Source organism: Herpailurus yagouaroundi, unplaced genomic scaffold, assembly GCF_014898765.1.
Source record: "Herpailurus yagouaroundi ecotype Mexico unplaced genomic scaffold, PumYag 28, whole genome shotgun sequence".
Taxonomy (NCBI): Eukaryota; Metazoa; Chordata; class Mammalia; order Carnivora; family Felidae; genus Herpailurus; species Herpailurus yagouaroundi.
In genome coordinates this window covers 84771518-84795148 of record NW_024412376.1, presented here as the reverse complement: position 1 = coordinate 84795148, position 23631 = coordinate 84771518, and the positions used below count along the sequence as shown (strand labels likewise).

General features: G+C 36.2%; 2 protein-coding genes across 7 annotated transcripts in view; one reads left to right on the top strand and one right to left on the bottom strand.

The window, feature by feature from the left end:
* Window positions 1-12139, bottom strand: part of TRMT10A (tRNA methyltransferase 10A) — a 22172-nt gene extending 10033 nt beyond the window's left edge. The window contains exons 1-5 of one of the 5 annotated variants that reach the window (XM_040477693.1): window positions 12008-12126; window positions 9324-9385; window positions 5854-6059; window positions 4860-5022; window positions 3854-3925 (exon numbers count right to left, since the gene is read on the bottom strand). In XM_040477693.1, the coding sequence (XP_040333627.1) occupies window positions 3854-3925; window positions 4860-5022; window positions 5854-6038 (420 nt within the window). In that variant the 5' untranslated portion in view covers window positions 6039-6059; window positions 9324-9385; window positions 12008-12126. Of the gene's footprint in view, window positions 1-3853; window positions 3926-4859; window positions 5023-5853; window positions 6071-9323; window positions 9386-11691; window positions 11882-12007 lie in introns of those variants that run through there. The other 4 variants (XM_040477687.1, XM_040477677.1, XM_040477713.1 and 1 more) reach the window with 4 other exon arrangements.
* Window positions 12140-12327: 188 nt separating this feature from the next.
* The window catches only part of MTTP (microsomal triglyceride transfer protein), a 60482-nt gene continuing 49178 nt past the window's right edge, over window positions 12328-23631 (top strand). Inside the window, exon 1 of one of the 2 annotated variants that reach the window (XM_040477653.1) lies at window positions 12328-12523. The gene's annotated coding sequence lies outside the window, so the exon portion shown is untranslated. Of the gene's footprint in view, window positions 12524-12558; window positions 12860-23631 lie in introns of those variants that run through there. The other variant, XM_040477662.1, reaches the window with a different exon arrangement.

Here is a 23631-nt window from a genome sequence, read left to right as displayed (position 1 = left end):
TATCAGACAAACTAGACTTTAAATTAAAGGCTGTAACAAGACATGAAGAAGGGCATTATATAATAATCACAGGGTCTATCCATCAGGAAGAGCTAACAATTATAAATGTCTATGCACCGAATACAGGAGCTCCCAAATATATAAAACAATTACTCACAAACATAAGCAACCTTATTGATAAGAAAGTGGTAATTGCAGGGGACTTTAACACTCCACTTACAGAAATGGATAGATCATCTAGACACATGGTCAATAAAGAAACAAGGGTCCTGAATGATATATTGGATCAGATGGACTTGACAGATATATTTAGAACTCTGCATCCCAAAGCAACAGAATATACTTTCTTCTCGAGTGCACATGGAACAATCTCCAAGATAGATCACATACTGGGTCACAAAACAGCCCTTCAAAAGTATACAAGAATTGAAATCATACCATGCATACTTTCAGACCACAATGCTATGAAGCTTGAAATCAACCACAGGAAAAAGTCTGGAAAATCTCCAAAAGCATGGAGGTTAAAGAACACCCTACTAAAGAATGAGTGGGTCAACCAGGCATTTAGAGAAGAAATTAAAAAATACATGGAAACAAACGAAAATGAAAATACAACAATCCAAACGCTTTGGGATGCAGTGAAGGCAGTCCTTAGAGGAAAATACATTGCAATCCAGGCCTATCTCAAGAAACAAGAAAAATCCCAAATATAAACTCTAATAGCACACCTAAAGGAACTAGAAGCAGAACAGCAAAGACAGCCTAAACCCAGCAAAAGAAGAGAAATAATAAAGATCAGAGCAGAAACAAACAATATAGAATCTAAAAAAAACTGTAGAGCAGATCAACAAAACCAACAGTTGGTTTTTTGAAAAAATAAACAAAATTGATAAACCTCTAGCCAGGCTTCTCAAAAAGAAAAGGGAGATGACCGAAATAGATGAAATCATGAATGAAAATGGAATTATTACAACCAATCCGCCAGAGATACAAGCAATTATCAGGGAATACTATGAAAAATTATATGCCAACAAACTGGACAACCTGGAAGAAATGGACGAATTCCTAAACACCCACACGCTTCCAAAACTCAATCAGGAGGAAATAGAAAGCTTGAACAGACCCATCACCAGCGAAGAAATTGAATCAGTCATCAAAAATCTCCCAACACATAAGAATCCAGGACCAGATGGCTTCCCAGGGGAGTTCTACCAGACCTTTAAAGCAGAGATAATACCTATCCTTCTCAAGCTATTCCAAGAAATAGAAAGGGAAGGAAAACTTCTATACTCATTCTATGAAGCCAGTATTACTTTGATTCCTAAACCAGACAGAGACCCAGTAAAAAAAAGAGAACTACAGGCCAATATCCCTGATGAATATGGATGCAAAAATTCTCAATAAGATACTAGCAAATCGAATTCAATGGCATATAAAAAGAATTATTCACCATGATCAAGTGGGATTCATTCCTGGGATGCAGGGCTGGTTCAACATTCGCAAATCAATCAACGTGATACATCACACTAATAAAAGAAAAGAAAAGAACCATATGATCCTGTCAATCGATGCAGAAAAGGCATTTGACAAAATTCAGCAACCTTTCTTAATAGAAACCCTCAAGAAAGTCGGGATAGAAGGAACATACTTAAGGATCATAAAAGCCATTTATGAAAAGCCCACAGCTAACATCACCCTCAATGGGGAAAAACTAAGAGCTTTTTCCCTGAGATCAGGAACACGACAGGGATGCCCACTCTCACCACTGTTGTTTAACATAGTGCTGGAAGTTCTAGCATCAGCAATCAGACAACAAAAGGAAATCAAAGGCATCAAAATTGGCAAAGATGAAGTTAAGCTTTCACTTTTTGCAGGTGACATGATATTATACATGGACAACCCGACAGACTCCACCAAAAGTCTGCTAGAACTGATACATGAATTTAGCAAATTTGCGGATACAAAATCAATGTACAGAAATCAGTTGCATTCTTATACACTAATAATGAAGCAACAAAAAGACAAATAAAGAAACTGATCCCATTCACAATTGCATCAAGAAGCATAAAATACCTAGGAATAAATCTAACCAAAGATGTAAAAGATCTGTGTGCTGAAAACTATATAAAGCTTATGAAGGAAATTGAAGAAGATATAAAGAAATGGAAAAACATTCCGTGCTCATGGATTGGAAGAATAAATATTGTCAAAATGTCAATACTACCCAAAGCGATCTACACATTCAATGCAATCCCAATCAAAATTGCACCAGCATTCTTCTCGAAACTAGAACAAGCAATCCTAAAATTCATATGGAACCACAAAAGGCCCCGAATAGCCAAAGTAATTTTGAAGAAGAAGACCAAAGCAGGAGGCATCACAATCCCAGCCTTTAGCATCTACTACAAAGCTGTAATCATCAAGACAGCACGGTATTGGCACAAAAACAGACACATAGACCAATGGAATAGAATAGAAACCCCAGAATTAGACCCACAAATATATGGCCAACTCATCTTTGACAAAGCAGGAAAGAACATCCAATGGAAAAAAGACAGTCTCTTTAACAAATGGTGCTGGGAGAACTGGACAGCAACATGCAGAAGATTGAAACTAGACCACTTTCTCACACCATTCACAAAAATAGACTCAAAATGGATAAGGGTTGAATGTGAGACAGGAAACCATCAAAACCCTAGAGGAGAAAGCAGGAAAAGACCTCTCTGACCTCAGCCGTAGCAATTTCTTACTTGACACATCCCCAAAGGCAAGGGAATTAAAAGCAAAAATGAACTACTGGGACCTTATGAAGATAAAAAGCTTCTGCACAGCAAAGGAAACAACCAACAAAACTAAAAGGCAACCAACGGAATGGGAAAAGATATTTGCAAATGACATAACGGACAAAGGGCTAGTATCCAAAATCTATAAAGAGCTCACCAAACTCCACACCTGAAAAACAAATAACCCAGTGAAGAAATGGGCAGAAAACATGAATAGACACTTCTCAATAGAAGACATCCGGATGGCCAACAGGCACATGAAAAGATGCTCAGGGAAATACAAATCAAAACCACACTCAGATATCACCTCACACCAGTCACCAATGAACATATCAGGAGACTATAGATGCTGGAGAGGATGTGGAGAAACGGGAACCCTCTTGCACTGTTGGTGGGAATGCAAATTGGTGCAGCCACTCTGGAAAACAGTGTGGAGGTTCCTCAAAAAATTAAAAATAGACCTACCCTATGACCCAGCAATAGCACTGCTAGGAATTTACCCAAGGGATACAGGAGTGCTGATGCATAGGGGCACTTATACCCCAATGTTTATAGCAGCACTCTCAACAATAGCCAAATCATGGAAAGAGCCTAAATGTCCATCAACTGATGAATGGATAAAGAAATTGTGGTTTATATACACAATGGAGTACTACGTGGCAATGAGAAAGAATGAAATATGGCCTTTTGTAGCAACATGGATGGAACTGGAGAGTGTTTTGCTAAGTGAAATAAGCCATACAAAGAAAAACAGATACCATATGTTTTCACTCTTATGTGGATCCTGAGAAACTTAACAGAAACCCATGGGGGAGGGGAAGGAAAAAAATTTAAAAAAAGAGGTTAGAGTGGGAGAGAGCCAAAGCATAAGAGACCCTTAAAAACTGAGAACAAACTGAGGGTTGATGGGGGGTGGGAGGGAGGGAAGGGTGGGCGATGGGTATTGAGGAGGGCACCTTTTGGGATGAGCACTGGGTGTTGTATGGAAACCAAATTTGACAATAAACTTCATATATAAAAAAAAAAAAAAAAAAGGAAACTGGAATCTGTTTTAAATTCTTCAAACATACCTGCACAGGATGCAGTGCTCGTCGATTTTCTGCATAACACCGTTGAATCTGCTTATGAAGTTTCTTAATGTCCTATAAAAAAGTGCCATTTTTAAAGCAGCATTTTGAAAATCATCTATGGCCATGCCACAATCTTAGTGGAATAGAATAAGCCGAAGAGATGACTCGAAAGGTACATATTTTTCTCTTGAAATACAGGTCCTTTCTGATCTTTTCTATTCAACTTCTGTACATACTAACAAAATAATTACTATGAAGTAAATACCTTATAAATGACCAATAATTTCAATTCTGTATCCACTTAAAATGCTAATTCATGATGACAGTTACTCTTCTTAAGAGACAACAAAAGGAAAAAAAAAACTGGTAGAGCAATACTACTGCTATGTGCATAACTTACTAATGGTTTGGTAAGTAAGTAATGCATTCACTAGCATTGTTCAGACAACCAGTTTCTCAAACTACTATATAAGAAATAATTCTATTTACCAATCACATTTCTTACTTTCTTCTTCTGATTACAGCAAGTAACAAAAACACTCCTAGATCTATGATACCCAGTTAGTGAGTCTTGTAATCTAATGATGGTGTCTCTGTTCTATACATATAAATGAGAATAATTTTATTAGCTTAGTTTAACTTAGGGAGGCAAGATCTTGAAAAACTTTATTTAAGATGCATTTTAACGGGTGCCTGGGTAGCTCAGTCAGTTAAGCATCCGGCTCTTGATTTCAGCTCAGGTCATGATCTTGCAGTTGAGGGACCGGGCCCCATGTCAGGCTCCAAGCTGATAGTGCAAAGCCTGCTTGGGATTCTGTCTCTCTTCCCTCCTCTGCTCACGCTCTCTCTCTCTCTCTCTCTCAAAGTTAAAAAAAAAGAAAAAAATTTAAAAAGAAAAAAGATGCAGTTTAATATATAAATTTATAGCCAAGTGATATACCTATTAAAGCAAGAATTATTCAGCCTACTTTACCTACAAGATTTTTCTGACAATGATTCGTGATACCTTTAATACCATCAAGCTGTCAAAACTGCAGTCAATGATAAGGCGGAGTGTGCTGTGAACAACATCTCTTCGAATACGTTTTCTGTCGTTTCCATCTGAGTTTGATTCCAGTTGACATTGTCGCTCTAATTGTTTTCTCTTGCGTTTTTCCTTCCGTTTTTGTCTAAAATTAGGAATTGAAACTTTTTGTTGTTATTTGTATATTCAGACATTTACAAGACTCTTCTGACAAAGAAACTATTTTTTTTAAATTAGCAGGTTGAACCACATGAAACAGCCATTTCTGTGGACCAAATATCAGCAATTTTGCATAGTCCATCTAAAAGTTTTAGATAGAAAATGAATTTGCGAAGACAATATAATATTTTCTACACAAACTCTTACTACTAATTCACTTATTATTGTGACTTTTATGTAAGACTTTATAAAATACTGAATTTTAGGCCTATAATGAATTTTTACTTTTATCATTCTTCTCCTACATAATTTTCAAGGAACATTAATAGAATATAGAGAAAAAAGAAAGTAAAATTGTTTAAAAAAAACTTACAAAGCTTTTTCTATAATCTATATCAACTATAGTTTATTCTCTCTCAATAAATTTTGGCATTCTACAATAACAGCTTCAGTTGAACTGCTCTTACCAAAACCTACAATGGCTTTTCTAGCAAAATCAATGTTAGGCCCAAATTTGATCTTTCTGAGGTGGCTATTTTTGTTCTATATCTAGGACATGGATGCTAACTATATCCCTCATCTAAGTCAGTTATTTCAAAAACTGTGCTGCTACTCACAATAGGTTCTGGGTGAGAAAAATTATAGTGTAAATCCATCAAGACTGAAACACATACAGTTTTAACAGCCAGTGGCCAGTGCTGGCTAACAACATGCACAGCCCCAATGTTAATTAACACAATTACTTTTGATGTGTCACAGGAATGTGCAAAGTCCAACATTCCTGAATGGGGTTGCATATACGCATTTTGAAACATACTTGCGGAGTTCTCGTTGCTCTTCCCATTGTTTCTGTTTAATTAGCTTCTTCATTTGTCGTTTAGATATTGGTTCAAATCCTTCACCTAATCTTGGCTTCTGGCTCTTCTCTTGTTCTTCACTTAAGCTTTGCTTTCTTTCAACATTAGAAGACTCAATAAATGCTGGCAATGTTTCAGAGGACATTATGTGATGCCTCTGAAAAAACTGAAAAGCAACTTTTGACATGAATAGGTGATTTACACACACACACACACACACACACACACACACACACACAGTAAAAAAAAATGACCAATAGATGTGATTAAAATTAAGTCATATCAATAATGAATAAAAATATAAATTTAGACAATTGAATGTCATTTACTGGCAAAGATCATTTGATGAAATGGGGTGTTTGCATTTACTATTTGTGGTCACAGCACAATTTTTCCAGAAGGTACACAGATCTGACTTTAAAATGCCATGATACCCCTTGACCTGGTAATTTATTTCCTTAGAATAAATCTCTGTAAATAGATCAGAAATATACACAAAATTAATGCAAAAGGGTATGTGTACTGCAATGTAATTTTTAACAATGAAATACTAGAAATTACTTCAATGTTAGCAAAAGGTGGCTGTAAATAAATTACAGTTCATCTATAACATGGGCTGGGAATACTAAGCATGTTTCCCAAAATTATTTAGTGATAAAAGGAAATGGCTAAGTAAAAAAATAGAAACAATATGAACATTATGTCCAACTTTGTTTTAAATACACACACACAAACATGTTTAATTCTTACCAATGGTTTTTTGCATTTTCTGTATTTTATATAATGAAAATGTATTGTTTTATAAAAGAAAAATGTTTTTAAAAAAGAGATTGGAAGCACTTTTTTAGTTGTCATTAATGCTACAGTGCAAGGACATGTTACTTTCATTATCTGGGTGTACACTTACATGATTTTTGACAAAAGATATGCTATAGATTTATATACTTTGGACAGTGCAGAAAACAAATTTGGTTGCCTCTCAGTATATTTCATTGTAAATATGTAATTATAGATATCCATATTAGTTATGGCTAAAAAACAACATGTAAGATGATCCTATCATCAGTCATGGAATACTTAGAACCATCTCAAACATTTTTAATTGGATTAACAACCCACATCTTTATATCTATGTCTAGAAATGAACTTACCTTCAGATTAGGAAAGGGCTAAAAGTACTGAGATTTCTTTTCTTTAATAGATTACGAACACCACAGCTTAAAAATTTATTTACTTGTCCCTACCAAAGACTAAGCATGAGGCTTGCAAATGTTCTCTTGGCCTTAAAGAAAATTCTATGATTATTCCTTCTTAAAGAGACAGCTAACAAGTCTGTGCAGAAAAGCTAGTATCTAAGAGAAAAATCCTGACAATTCAGAAAATGGAAAGGAGTAAACTTTTGGAGAACATAATATGAACAGTAGCTTTATTATACGGTTCTTGCTTTCTTTAAAAGTACAATGTTGTAACAGGATACCTGGGGATAATTAAGCAAACACAAAGTTTACCAACTTTTGACTGAAAGACGAATTTTAAGATGTGTGCTTTAGGGGCTACAGCAAAAGCCCTAACATTTTGCTAGGTCACAAATTACTAAAGAATCATCTGGTAATCCAAGTGAGAGTTCACAAGTTTTCCTTATACCACGAACCAAACAGTATCCTTAGTTTGGGGGAAGTATCTCCTAGAAATGACAACCCAAATTTGATTTTACACTGGAAACTTCCTATGGGCATGGATGATGTCTGCTTTTACCTAACATTACATTGCCACATTAATTACATTACTAACACAGTGCCTGGCACTTAGTAGATGCTTATTATAAATTTGTGGAATAAATAGATGAGTGACTATATCACAAAGGATTTTAAAAATTAATGAAAGTGGTTATGATGAACATTTATTAAATACTGTGCTAAGTAAAGAATGTATTATCTAATTTAATCCTTAAACCAGTGAAGTAGATAGTATCATGCCTACTTTGCAAAGAAAGAATTACAAATTACAAAGAAAGAATGCCCCCAAATTACAAAACTACTAAATAATTCCCAAGAAATAAGGCACCTAGAACAAATCTAGGACAAAGCATGTTCTCAAAATACTTGCTGAATGAATAGACAACGAATAGACAAATGAAATGATGGAGCTAAGATTCAAACCCACATCCAACTCCACTCTCCCAGAAATCCGAAATCTTATTTAGAAAATGAGGGTTTCCAAGGAATGTAAAAGAGCTGTGTTGTTTCAACCCTGCTGTGGGAGGGCTCTGAGAACACTGTGTCACTGAAAGAAGACAAAAAACAGCTCTAGTTCTATTCCTATGCCACTGAATATAAAAATGGGACAGACTTCCTAGAGAGAGTTGCCAGAAGTTCATGTTTTAAGATACCCCGTCTCTCAATCTTGAAATACGTGACAATATTAGATAAAATATAAAACGGGGAGGCAAAAAAGGTATAGCCTCTCTCAAAACCAAAAACAAGAACTAGAACAGATATTGTTCCTGCTGGGTCTGCTGTGTAAAGGCAACTGGGAGTTTTCCTAGCTTTAAAGAAGATGGGAGAAAGACAGGAGCTAGTTGAAGATGAACCCTTAAACTAGTGTCGGGGGTGGGGTTCCTCTTTCCATGAAAAAGTCTCAAAACAGGTGAAATTTAGACTAATAATGGTTTATACCACACTGAATACTTGGGGGAAATCTGACGCAAGTAGACACGGCTTCTTGGCTACAACAAGGGCCAAACCATGCGATGACATATAAACTTAGAACCCTACAGGATTAGGGGGTACCTGGGTGGCTCAGTTGGTTAAGCATCTGACTTTGGTTCAGGTTATGATCTCAGAGCTCATGAGTTCGAGCCCGCATCAGGCTCCACGCTAATAGTGTGGAGCCTGCTTGGGATTCTCTCTCTCCTTCTCTCAGTGCACACTTAATCTCTCTCTCTCTCAAAATCAATAAATAAATAAAAAAAAAAAACAAAACAGAACACTACAGGATCGGAATTCTAACCCACCTATGTAAGCTGTGCTGTGGAATGAAGCACTGAACAGGGCCATGGGTAGAAGCAACCACAGAATCACCAGTAGATAGATGCTTGGGAGAGAAGTGGTAATTCCATTCAAGAGAACTATGCAAAGTTAGAAAAAGAGAGAAATGATGAGGAAAAAAAAACAATAAAATCAACAATCAGGAGACAAATTCACTCTTCACAAATTGAAAATAATAGCACAATGTGAAAATGACTTTAAAATAAATCTGGTTGGAATCTTTCAGAGGTCAGATGAATAAGAATCATAAAAACAATACAGGAAACTGGGACACAAAAGCAGGCATAAAAAAATCAAAACCAAAATCCATGAAAAAGAACCTATTTGGAAACTAGGAAATGAAGATATAAAAATTTCAACAGATGAGATAAACTCCAGATTACCTGGAATCCAAGAGGTAATGGATGAATTAGAAGACATCATGACAATCTCAGAATTCAGAGAACTAGAATGACAAAATGTCAGAACAGTTAAAAGACTTGAATAACAGGATGAGAGAAATACAAGCAAAAAGTTAACTGAAAAATGTATAACCTTGAGTGCGTTCATTAAAGAGTGTTTTTAAAAAGCTGTAAAATAAGCATTCAGCTTAAGAAACAGGAGACGGGGAAACTCAGTAAGCTCAAAAAAATTAGAAGAAAATTTTAGAATACTGTGATTCCCAGAATCATTTTTACTTCCTTTCCATACATAGTGCATTAAATAAAAGCCAGCAATGCATATATGCAAAACAATACATGGTAGAGAAAATGTAAGCTAGACCTGCCCAGTAAGCTAAACCTGTAAACTTAAAAGCACAATTAAAATCCACAGGAGACAAATTGCTTTCTTCATGAAACAATGATTAATATGACAAAGGAGGGGGCACATGGGTGGCTCAGTTGGTTAAGCGTCTAACTTCAGCTCAGGTCATGATCTCGCAGTTCATGAGTTCGAGCCCCGCATCAGGCTCTGTGCTGACAGCTCAGAGCCTGGAGCCTGCTTCAGATTCTGTGTGTCCTTCTCTCTCTCTGCCCCTCCCCCACTCATACTCCATGTCTCTCTCTCTCTCTCTCTCTCACGCGCGTGTGCGCTCTCAAAAATAAGTAAACATTAACATTTAAAAAAAAATATTCCAAAGGAGAACATTTCTGTTCATAGTGGCATTGTGTTTTGTGCTACTTCTTTATTCTGTTAAAAAGCTGCAAGTGTTGATTGGCTCTATAATGTGAAAATTTTTAAAAAGCAATATACAGATAACAATGTTTTACAGCTCGCACGTACACCAGGGGGAGCTTTTGCCCTTTCTATCTAAGAAGTCTAAGTTAATTTTAACTCAGCCTATCATTGCATACTAATGTTTTTAAACAGGCTATCATATGCAAAGAAAGGTCATGAACTGGTCGACTTTATCATCATTATTTTTAAAGCTATTCGCAATTAAGAAAATGCACTGCAGCAAGTGAATTTTTTTAAGCTTTGATAAGCTACATATACAGAGGCACAAAATAAAAAAGTAATGATGCTAGCTTAAGGTCCAATATATTACTGCTTACATCACACTTTACATACAAAGAAGTGTACCAACTCCCACTTCCCATACCATACAATAAGCATTTCACTATGTACTAGCTTGTTCAGGTTAGCTGATAAAACATGGCATTTTACTACGTATACCCACTTTTTAAAGTTTTTTTCCTCGTTTAGAAGCCTCACACCAGTTTTGTGTTCTTCCCTCCAGAGAAGTGACACTCACAGCACATTTTCATTTATTCAACCACGTTCAACAAATATGTAAGAACAATATATTGTAGCCATTATAGAAATATTTGTGTGAACGTTAGTTAACACAGAAGTTGTAAAAGGTTGGTTCATTTAGTCACAGAAATAGGTTACCAGGTGATCTGATAAAACTAAGAACTGGATAAAGATGGCTAAGCCCATTTGGTATGAGGCAAATAAAAAAAAAAAAAAAAGAAAGAAAGAAAGAAAGGAAGGAAGAAAAGCGTCTCAATCTTCCTTGTATTTCCACTTCTTAGCACGGCTTCCAGCAGGGAACACAGATACCACACATCAGTGAATTGCCAAAATAAAAAATAAAAATAAAAAATAAAAAAACCCCACCAACTTTCATGGATTGGGCTAAATAAAGTCTTCATAATTTATGACACTGCCTCCCTTCCTGAAAGATACAAACGAATGTTGGAAGAACTGCAAAATGAAATTAAATGACCTGACAGTGACAGGGAAAGAAAGAATACCCTTTTTAAGATGCGCCAGCCTGATGGGCAGTATCGAAAGCGCTTGGTTCAGCTCTCAGGCCCCTTGGGAGGATTTGGCTGGGATAGGGAGTGGGGAAGAAATTACAAAACAACCCAAACAAAAAGTGAGAAAGTCATCTGATGCTATCCTCTTTATATCTCCAGAAAAATTCCCGCATTTTAACACTGAAAATATTTCACTGAAATCAAGTTAACACAGTTTTCTTAAAAACCATCCTCGGCCCACCACCATGGGCTTAAGAGCACTTGCAGCAACTCTGTCCTGGGCTCTCTACATTTCAGAGCGCTCAGCCACGTCAGCCCCTCGCTGGAGAAATGAGGTAAGGCCGATTTAAACAGGTAAAGCGACGGCTCACGGTCTCTAGCCACCAAGTGGCAGAAGCACAACTCGTTTTCCAGCCCTTCAGAGTCCAGATTTCCCTCTCCCTTCATTCTTTGGGAGCTCACACTCCTCCCGTACTACGGACCGGATCCCGACCCCCAAACAAACCTCGGCCGTAGGCGGCCCCACTGGGGGTGGGCAGAACCTCACCCCACTCTCCCTCTCTAGACCACCCGCCTGCGTCCGCACTCGAGGAGGGATTAAACCGCAGCCAGCGAATCAGGGAGCTGCTTGGCGCCGGGGACGCGCTCTATCTGACATCACTTCCTTCGGGAATTGGGTCCAGGCGCGGCTTCCACAGCCCCACTCCCCTCTCCGCCGGAAGCCCTGATGCTAGTCGAAGATGGCACTTACCAGAGCCCCTTTTGCGCCCAAAGGAGACCAGAGGGGAGGCAAGGGCCAGCCGCAGTACCAGGAGACTTACCGAGCTCAGGAGTTGTCAGGGAACCGGGAACACCAACACAAAGCCTTCTCTTAATGATCTTGATACTGCTCGCGAGTCTTCCCCGGGAAACTTCAACTCCCAGAGGCAGGGACGGTCGCTACGCGTAGGAGGCTGCGCGCTTACGTTTAGGCGTCATCGAACTGCGCCAATTTTGGACCCGCAGTGGAAGACAAGGGGAGGGAGTTTTACGTTGGGCGGGGTCTAGTGTTAGGGTTTTTGGAGAGGGACATGCTTATAGTGGTGTCTGTTTTTCCACCTCAAGGCAAATGTGTACTTGGCGGGCATGTATCCATTTATGTATTCCTATGCGGATGGAGGAGGGGTGTTAAGGCATACCTAGTGTTACAAATTTTAAATGCGAAAACACTGATGGAGGGCTCTTAATTCTCTGCTGGAGATGAAAGGAAAGCGTAGCTCGCCTCAGCCATAATTTGTACGGAAGAAGGTTGCATCACATAATTTCACACAACTCAAATGGAAAATCACATTTAAAGAGTGAGTCAAATTCCCAGTAAGATGCGTTTACTCTAGAATGTTTAAACTTTTTTTCATCATTGTAGCCATAAATCTTAGTCTCCATTCATTCCTTGAGCTATTTTTCCTACGCTATTTTGCAAAACATCATGTGGCATTTCATTGTTTATAATACGTGACCTTATATGATCTTCTTTGCTATATATAGACCCAGCCAACAGAGGGAGAACTGAAACATAATCTAATAGACTCATTTTCTATTTAGTTTTGCTTTTGGCCTACTTCTCATAGGTGATAATTGCAGAATTTGAAGATAAGAATGAAGTTTGAATTGATGAATAGAAGACTGCCAAATTGGTATGGAAAGAATTGTGAAGTGAATAATTCTTGATATTTGAAAGCATATTTGAACATGTTTAAAGGTTTTAATGACCAGAAAATTAAATTCAGAATTTGAGTTTTCTAGTCACAAAACTGAAGTCATTCTTGCTTTCAACCTTCAAATTTTACTTGAAAAACTATGTCAGCTGCAACACTGCTGTGGGTCATTCCTTGTTTGTTCCTCATCTTAAATCGAAAAGATCTTTTAACTGAACATTGACAACAAAGTCTGGATCCATTTCTGATGTTAGTAGGGCATCTTTTTTCAGCTGCCTCTGTATCAGGGCAAAGAGTAGCTGAGGAAGGATTAGTAATCGGATATGTAGCCCTTCACATGTAGGTCATTAAACTCAGGCTGGCATAGTGATGTGCCAAATTTTTCAACAGCTGTTCAGTGCCCCTCAGGATTCTGTTTATGAGTAATTATATATTTTTTTTCAGTGTTAATACCTGGCATCCTTAGCTATTTAAAGCATAACTTTTAAGTTACCTTAAAATCCCTTATATTGTCATGGTGGAGTCAATAAGTTTTCTTTTGATACAGCCATTTAACGTTACAATCATATGGTGCACAGTTTTAAATGATTCTGTTAATCCAAAGCAAGCCCCCAAAAAAGTACCAGCAAGAAAAAGGGGGGAGGGGGCAATTTAACCAAAGATTGAAACATAATATAGAAAGTACAGGAAGGTAAATTCATGACATGAAATAATCTCATTTTCATTGATTTGTAAGATTCATGTATTTGTTTTTTGACACATTTATTGAGTTCCATGTTTTTGTCTTAGTACTGTTGATACAGAGATAACTAAATCATAATCGCTGCCCTGGTAAGGACTCCATAGACTACTGGGAGGGTAAATAAATACCATACAACATATAATGTACTTGAGATGGCTATACATGGAAAAGAGCAACTAAATGCTCCTGGACACAGGGGATGCAGTTTTAGAAATTGGATAATTTTGCTTCGTCTTGGAAAGTAAGTGGTTTTCCCAGATATAAAGAAGGGAAAGGTATTTAAAATATTGGGAGCTATAAAAGCAAAGATATGTCATAATTTGGCATATGATTGAGAAGCTGTGGGTAGGATGAGGAAAAAGGATGAAAGAATAACCCTAAGGGTTTTTTAATTTGGACAACTGTAGGAATATAATTATGTTAACTGGGTCATTTAAAGAATAGTGGAAGGAAATTACATTTTGAAAAAAATAGTTTGATATTGAATATGTGGGTTCTGGGGAGTATACAGGATGTCTAAGTAGAAACAGATTTAGAAATCATCAGCACGTATCTGGTGGCTTAAGCCAAAATAAGAGTTTGAAATCAAAGAGACGCTAGTTCATGCGTTGCAGATCTATAATGTCTATGAGAACTGGGTGGTAGCAAATGAGAGAAACTATCTGGGAGAAAAGTATCACAAACTGGAGACAATATTCTCTGTTTAGTCAGGGCACAAGTTCTAAGTAGGAATATGGGCTTAATTACACCAGATCTCAATTTTTAAAGAGCAGCCAGGAAACTGGATTTTTATGTGAAATCTGGTTTTTAAGTGTTGGCAACTCTTTTGTTTGTTCATTTTTTAAATAGTGAGCAGGCTAAACAGAACATGTGGACCACAATCAGATAATTGGCAGTTTGTTAAATTGGATTGTATACCATAGAGTGAGAAAGGGGCTACAGATAGAATTTTGTAACAACAATAACAAAATGGTAATAAATACAGCTATGAGCTCCTCCAAATGTTTGGCCTGAAAACATTGGGCAGTGATCACAAATTCCATTATTTTAAGCCTAGTTCTGGTATTTCATTAAGTCTGAGAGTATTCTTCAGCAAGCTGGAAGTGGGAAGGTATGGGAATAGAGTAACACTCTGGAGTATGTTAATTTCAGGCTAAGAAAGCAAAACAAATTAATTTTTAAATTACTTGAAAGCTATCTAAAAATCAGAATCAACCTATTATAATAATTTCAACTTGTATTTTGATTGATTTTGAAAATATAGAAAAAATTTAAAAACAACAACAACGACAAAACAAACAAACAAAAAAAACTTATCCCCTCTCCCCAAGTAATACATGAATAGTGAAACTCTAGGAAGATGACTATGGAGGCATTGTAGTCTGAATTTACTCATAAAAACAGATAGACTGTCTTGGATAGCAAAACAACAACAAATTCAGGTCATGGCAATAACATAACTAAGTGAAAAAGTATCCTTATAAAGCTCAAAATGTGAGCAGGTGGGAACAAACCATCAACTTAGCATCTGTGTAGGAGGAAACAGTGGGAAGACCACAGAGCATCTGAAGGCCATGAGAGTGGGAGGACCCCCAAACTACCAACAGCTATTTACTGAAAAGCAAGGGAGACTAGTATGAGATCAGAAGCAAAACTGGTTGACTGCAATTTCAGGGTGAGTAACAAAGGGAGGAGCAGGAAAGTCTGAGAATGCTAGAGGGGTATAGAGCTTATGAACTCATCAAACTTAATAAAGCTGAGGTGCATTCTTGGACAAAGCCCAACAGTAAGAAATTTCTGGGAGTAAAATCCAAATTGAACAGGACAGGGACAATAGAGGAAAAGAAAAATGCAGGTCAAAATAAAAGTAGAGGGAAGAGACAGAGCTCAGAAATGACAATGATATATAAGTCATTTTATGAAAACATGAGAAAAGGAAGCTTTAGAACTATGAGGCTAGAAAAGCTATGATACCTGCCTCTCTTTCTTAAAGGTGAAGAATAATTCACTTAGCTTAAAAACATATGACAAAAGGATTATTATTGAATCCTTTTTAAATTATTATTTAAAAAAAAATTTTTTTTTCAACGTTTTTATTTATTTATGGGACAGACAGAGACAGAGCATGAACGGGGGAGGGGCAGAGAGAGAGGGAGACACAGAATCGGAAACAGGCTCCAGGCTCTGAGCCATCAGCCCAGAGCCTGATGCGGGGCTCGAACTCACGGACCGTGAGATCGTGACCTGGCTGAAGTCGGACGCTTAACCGACTACGCCACCCAGGCGCCCCCTTTTTAAATTATTATAGTAGAATATGAAGTAGAAAAAAGCATATGAAAAATATAACCCAATATTTCAAAACAGGAAAAAAAATTTTAGAGATAAAAGGTAAAACAACATAAAACAAAACAAAAAACCCTGAGAAATAAAGTGATTGGAGAAGAGATGTGAAGAGTGACAGAACTCAGAAAAGAATACAGAATATTAAAAGTACACATATATATTCAACCATCTTACTGGAAGTCCTAGTTAGTGCAATAAGAAAAGAAAAAAACTTTTCTTAGAGACTACTAGGACAAGTATACCAACAAATTGGAGAACCTATAAGAAATTGATAGATTCACAGAAATATAGAACCTTGTAAAACTGAATCATGAAGAAATAGAAAAATCTGAATAGACCAATTACAAGTAATGAAATTGAATCAGTAATTTAAAAAATCTTTAAAAAACAAGGACCAGGCAGCTTCACAGTTGAATTCTACCAAACATTTAAAAAAGAATTAGTATCAATCCTTCTCAAGTTATTGCAAAAAATTTGAAGAGGGAGGAATACTTTCAAACTCATTTTATGATGCCAGCATTACCTTGATACCAAAACCGAAGACACTGTCAAAAAGAATAATAATAATAATAGCAATAATAATAATAGTAATACAGGCCAACATCTCTGATCAAAACAGATGCAAAAATTCTCAACAAAGTATTAGTAAACCAAATTCAATAATACATTAAAAGGATCATAATTCATGATCAAGTGGAATTTATTCTAGAGATGCAAGGATAATTCAACATCTACAAACAATGGAATATACTAGATTAATAAAACAAAAGATAAAATCCTATCATCCCAATAAATGCAGAAATTAACAAAATTCAATATCAATTTATGATAAAAATGTTTAACAAAGTGGATATAGAAGGAACATACCTCAATATAATAAAGGCCACATATGACAGACTCACAGCTAACATCATACTTAGTGTGAAAAACTAAAACTTTTCCCTCTAAGATCAAGGACAAGATAAGGAAGGCCACTCTCACCACTTTTATTCAACATAATACTGGAAGTCCTAGCCACAGCAATCAGACAAGAAAAAGAAAGAAAAGGCATCCAAATTGGTAAGGAAGAAGTAAAACTGTCACAACCTGCAGATGTCATGTTACTATATATAGAAAATGCTAGCACTCTCAACAATAGCCAAATTGTGGAAAAAGCCTAAATGTCCATCAACTGATGAATGGATAAAGAAATTGTGGTTTATATACACAATGGAGTACTACGTGGCAACAAGAAAGAATGAAATATGGCCCTTTGTAGCAACGTGGATGGAACTGGAGAGTGTGATGCTAAGTGAAATAAGCCATGCAGAGAAAGACAGATACCATATGTTTTAAATCTTATGTGGATCCTGAGAAACTTAACAGAAACCCATGGGGGAGGGGAAGGAAAAAAAAAATGAGGTTAGAGTGGGAGAGAGCCAAAGCATAAGAGACTCTTAAAAACTGAGAACAAACTGAGGGTTGATGGGGGGGTGGGAGGGAGGGAAGGGTAGGTGATGGGCATTGAAGAGGGCATCTTTTGGGATGAGCACTGGGTGTTGTATGGAAACCAATTTGACAATAAATTTCATATATTAAAAAACTGCTAAAGGTTTTTTTGAGCAAAAATCTTTTAAAACTAATAAATTCAGTAAAGTTACAGGATACAAAATTAATATGCAGAAACCTGTTGCATTTTGTACATTAATAACTATCAGAGGAATTAAGAAAATCTCATTATAATTGCATCCAAAAAAAAAAAAAAGATACCTAGGCATAAATTTAACCAAGGAGGTGAAAGACCTATACTCTGAACCCTATAAGACATTGATGAAAGAAATTGAAGATGACATGGATAAATGGAGTGATATGCCATGCTCATGGTATGGAAGAATTAATATTGTTAAAATGTTCATACTACCCAAAACAGTCCACAGATTCAATGCAGTCCCCACTGAAATATCAATGGCATTTTCCACAGAACTAGAACAAATAATTCTAAAATTTGTATGGAACCACAAATGATCCTGAATAGCCAAAGCAATCTTGAAAAGGAGAACAAAGGCAGAAATATCACACTACCTGATACTACAGTACAAAGCTACAATATTCAAAGCAGTATGGTATTGACATGGAAACAGATGTATAGATCAATGGAATTTAATATACAGCCTAGAGATAAACCCACACATACATGGTCAATTAATTTATAACAAAGGGGGCAAAAATATTCACTGGGGAAGAGATAGTCTCTTCCATCAATGGTGTTGGGAAAACTGGACCACTATCTTACACTGTATACAAGATAAATTAAAAATAGATTAAAAGCTTGATTATAAGCTCTGAAACCATAGAACTCCTGAAAGAAAACATAGGCAAGAAGCTTGTAAACATAAATCTTACCACTACTTTTTTTGGACCATCTCCTGGTCCAAGGACAACAAAAGCTTTAAAAAAAGGGGGGGGATTACATTGAACTAAAAACTTTGTAACAGTGAAGGAAACCATCAACAAAATGAAATGGCAACTTACTGAGTGGGAGGAGATATTTGCGAGTCAAACATCCAATAAGAGGTTAATACCCAAAATATATAAAGAACACACACAAATTAATATAAAAAAAACCAACCTGATTTAAAAATGAGCAGAAGACTTGAGTAGACATTTTTTTTTCATACATACAGATGGCCAACAGACACATGAGAAGACCTTTTTCATCACTAATCATCAGGGAAAGGTAAATCCAAACTGGAATGAGATATTGCCTTACAGCTCATGCGTAGCAAATGCTGTTTGATAGCATTTTACCCACAATAGCACTTCTTTCAAAATTGGAGTCAATCCTCTCAAACCCTGCTGCTTTGTTAACTAAGTTTATGTAATATTCTAATTTTTTATTGTCACTTCAACAATCTTTACCAGGAGTAGATTCCATTTCAGGAAACCACTTTCTTTGCTCACCCATAAAATGCAACTTTTCACCTGTTACGGTTTTATCATGACATTGCAACAATCCAGTCACAAATCCAGTTACATCTTCAGGCTCCACTTCTAGTTCTCTTGCTGTTTCTACCATATCTGTATTTATTTCGTTCACTGAAGTCTTAAACACTTCAAAGTACTCCCCAAGGATTGGAGTCAACTTCTTCCAAACTCCTTTTGATGTTGATATTTTGATCTCTTCCCATGAATCACAGATGTTCTTAATGGCATCTAGATTGGTGAATATTTTCCAAAAGGTTTTTAATTGGCTTTGTTCAGATCCATCAGAGCTATGGCAGCTATAGCCTTATGAAATGTATTTCTTTTTTTTTTAATGTTTATTTTCGAGAGAGAGAGAGAGAGAGAGAGAGAGAGAGAGAGAGAGAGAGAGAAAGAGAGGGAGACATAGAACCTGAAGCAGGCTCCAGGCTCTGAGCTGTCAACACAGAGCCTGACATGGGGTTTGAACCCATGAATCACGAGATCATGAGCTGAGCCAAAGCTGGACACTCAACTGACTGAGCCACCCAAGTGTCCCTTATGAAATGCATTTCTTAAATAATAAGACTTGAAAGTTGAAATTACTCCTTGATCCATAGGCTGTGGAATAGATATTGTGTTAGTGGTGATTAAAACAACATGAATCTCATTGTACAGCTCCATCAGAGCTCTTGGGTGACCAGGTGCATTGTCAGTGAGCCATAATATTTTGAAAGGAAGTCTTCTGAGCAGTAAGTCACAATAGTGGGCTTAAAGTATTTAGTATACCATGTTTTAAACAGATGTGCTATCATCCAGACTTTGTTGTTTCATTGATAGCGCACAGGCAGAGGAGATTTAGCATGATTCTTTATTTTTTATTTTTATTTTATTTTTTTAGCATGATTCTTAAGGGCCCCAGGATCTTTTGAATGGCAAATGAGCACTGGCTTCAACCTAAAGTCACAAGCTGCATTAGCCCTTAAGAAGACAGTCAGCCTGTCCTTTGAACATTTGAGATGATGATTAATATGGCATATTCTGCTTTTTCCACATTGAGAATCTATTATTTAGTGTAGCCACCTTCATGAATTATCTTAGCTACATCTTCTGGAGAACTTTCTATAGCTTCTACATTAGCACTTGCTGCTTTACCTTGCACTAATGTTATGGAGGTGACTCCTTTCTTTAAACCTCATGAACCAACCTCGGCTAGCTTCAAACTTTTCTTCATATTTTTCTGTTTTAGCTTCAAATTCTGCAGTTTCCTCACCTTTCTCACCCTTCAGAGAATTAAAAAGAGGGCCTTGCCCTGGATTAAGCTTTAGCATGAGGGAATGTTGTGGCTGATTTGATCTTCTATCTAGAACACTCAACCTTTCTTCATATCTGCAAGAAGACTGTTTCACTTTCTTACCATTCGTGTGTTCAGTGAAATAATTTTAATATTAATTTCCTTCAAGAACTTTGCCTTTGCATTCACAAGTTGGCTAATTGTTTGGCACCAGAGTCCTCGCTTTTGGCCTATCTTGACTTTCAACATGCGTTTCTCACTACGCTTAATCATTTGCAGCTTTTTATTTAACATGAGAGACTTGGGATCCTTCCTTTCACTTGAACATTTAGAGGCTATTGTAGGGCTATCATCTGACCTAATTTCAATATTGTGACTCAAGGATAAGGAGGCCAAAGGAGATGGAAAAGATGGAGGAATGGCCAGTCAGTGGAGCATTCAGAACACACACACATGTTTATTAAATTCACCATCTTATATGGATGTGGTTTGTGGTGCCCTAAAACAATTACAAGAGTAACATCAAAGATCACTGGTCACAGATCTCCATAACAAATATAATAATGAAAAAGTTTGAAATATTGCAAGAATTACCAAAATGTGACACAGAGTCACAGAGTGAGCAAATGCTATTGGAAAAATGGCACCAGTTTGATCTTCAAAGCACAGTAAGGTGAAGTGCAATAGAATGAGGTATGCCTGTATGTATTTTAGTTAATAATAATGTATCAATATTGTTTTTTTAATTAACAAATCTACCACAATAATGTAAGATAATAATAGGAATGCCTTGGTATAGGCTATATGGGAAATCTCTGGACTGTCTTGGTAATTAAAATCAGTCATCATGATCCAAATTTAAATTTTGTTGTCTTTTGGGGTGCCTGGCTGGCTCAGTCGGTTAAGCGTCCGACTTTGGCTCAGGTCATGATCTCACAGTTTGTAAGTTCGAGCCCCGTGTCGGGTTTTGGGCTGACAGTTCAGAGCCTGGAGCCTGCTTCGGGTTCTGTGTCTCCTTCTCTCTCTTCCTCCCTCACTTGTGCTCTGTCTCTCTCTTTCAAAAATAAATAAAAACGTTAAAAAAAATAATAAATTTTGTTGTCTTTATAGTAGTCTACTGAAAGAGAGTCATCAATTCTCTCCTTTAAATGCTAGGAATTCTGGGGTTTTGTGGCTAAAGATAATGTAAAGTTAGATTCCCCTCAGGGTGACTGTTATTGATACTTAAAGATTTTGTTTTTGTTGTCAAATATGTGTGTGTCTGGAGGTGGGGATGAAGGTAAAGTTTGTTTAATAACTTCATTTTGGAAAAATTGCTATCCTTTTTGGAGATTTCAAATGTTTCAAACCTAAGTCTCAAGTTTATTCTTGTTAAAGAAAGGCATTTAGTGTTAGGCACTTCGGTTTTTATTTTTTCCAAAAATTCTTAAAGTATACCTTTTAAAATAGTTTATATACTCTCCTATAATTTTGCATTGGTATAAAAGAGATCATCACATCATAAGAGTATTCTCAATCTAACAAAATTATTTTATGCAGGATCTTGAAAATTCTAACTCCCTCAATGAATTGAAAATGCTGTTAGACTTTATTATGACCACTTTGGGGTATTTGAAGTGTCCTTTTACGTTTTTTTCCCATTAACGCCATGGTTTTTTTCTAAGAACAGAGTAAAGTGTTACAATGTTATAAAGACTTTCCCCCCCCTCTAACAGCTTTCATATAGCCTGACTTACTGTATCTATATCTGGTAGGGTAATACATTTCCTTCCAACCTCTAGCGTGTGAAGTTCATTTATCTTCCAATCTATGAAAATGAGTTAACTCCTAACAACCTCTGATACTCAACAGAAACACAACTGCACTTTGGAATTAGTAATTCATCTTTATGTCATAGGTTCTTATTTATCACTGCAAAATAAGTGTATAGCAGATATTCCAGTGTTAAGTACTACCAATAGAATTTCATTGCAAGAGAATTGTTTTAAAATCTATTGTTTGATTTTTGATCTCGTTAGCACAGATCAGTTTTTTTCCCCTGTATGTTCAGCCTGGAACATTTAAACACAACAATCAAGTGCCCTGTTAGCCTCTGTACAAAATTGTGGTGGATTTACCAAAGTTAGTGACAGTCCCAATTAATAATTCTCTGTCATTCTTAAGAAACCAAGTTTTCTGCATCCTATCTTTAATATTTTTAAAGTAAAGGAGAATAATGATTAGGTTTTAGGGTTTGTTTTTCCATATTTCTTAAGTCATTTTTACCAAATTAATCCAAGCCTCATTTTTCTAATATGTAAATTGATTGTTAGGATGTACAATAAAAAATATAAAGTGCTCAGCATAGTTTATTATGCATAGTAATTGTTTCATAGATGATAGCTCTTGTTATTTTTATACTGTGCTATGCTCTGGTCCTGCTTCACATGCATGTAAAATAAGAGATGAGTTTGGGGAGATACCTCCCGCATATATTATACTATGTTTGCTTTCCTTGATCAACCAAGCCATAGAGGAGTGTGCCTCTTCTTCGGTATACAGAATTCACCGAATATGGAAAGAGTTTGGCATTCTTACTTTATTTTTGGTGAAACAACCTTAAGTCTTTCAAATGTCTTTGTACAAAGTGAAAGTTCTAAGCAAAATATAGAACGATGATATTATTTATTACCGACAGAAACAGGCTTCTTTGAACATTCTATGCTGAAATGACTATTTAATAGTGTGATTCATAGAAGCGTTCTAGTCCAAAGCAAATGCTTGAATGAAACAGCATTTATTTTATTAGGCAATAGTGATGTGTCTTTTATTGGTTGGACTCTGGTAAACGTTTGACAACAAATGGTACTTTACCCAAAGAGACACGTATCGTGCATCACATAGTCTAACCACAAACATTAAAGGTCTATGTAACTGTGAGCCTCAAATGGAAATACAAAAGACAGTTATCATAGAATCACATATGATTTAAACCAGTCTTTTATTTAAATAAATAAGCATAGCAAGTTTAGGTGAGTCTAAAGGCTGCATGTCACTATGTATGTAATGCAGAAATTGTGGAGCACATAGAAATCTATTTAAATATAAAGCAACAAAGCATTTCCACATTACCTTGTGTTTAGAATTCCTGTTATTCATAAAAACTTTTATTTTTTCAAAAAACATTTTTCTAAGAATGGCCTTTTCTGTTTACCCCAGGAAAACTCAATATTTATAATTTTAAGGTGATAGTCACAGCCAAATATTTTATTTTTGAAATGTTTATTTTAAACATTTAGCCATTATTTATATATGAAACTTATGGTAGCAAATAAAATTCTAATCGCAATAGATGATAAAGACAAACAATTTTCATCTCTCAGTTCTTTATACAAAAATAGATTTCAAGAGGTAATATGCTTAGCTTCAGAGATGTTTAAAGTTTATATTTCA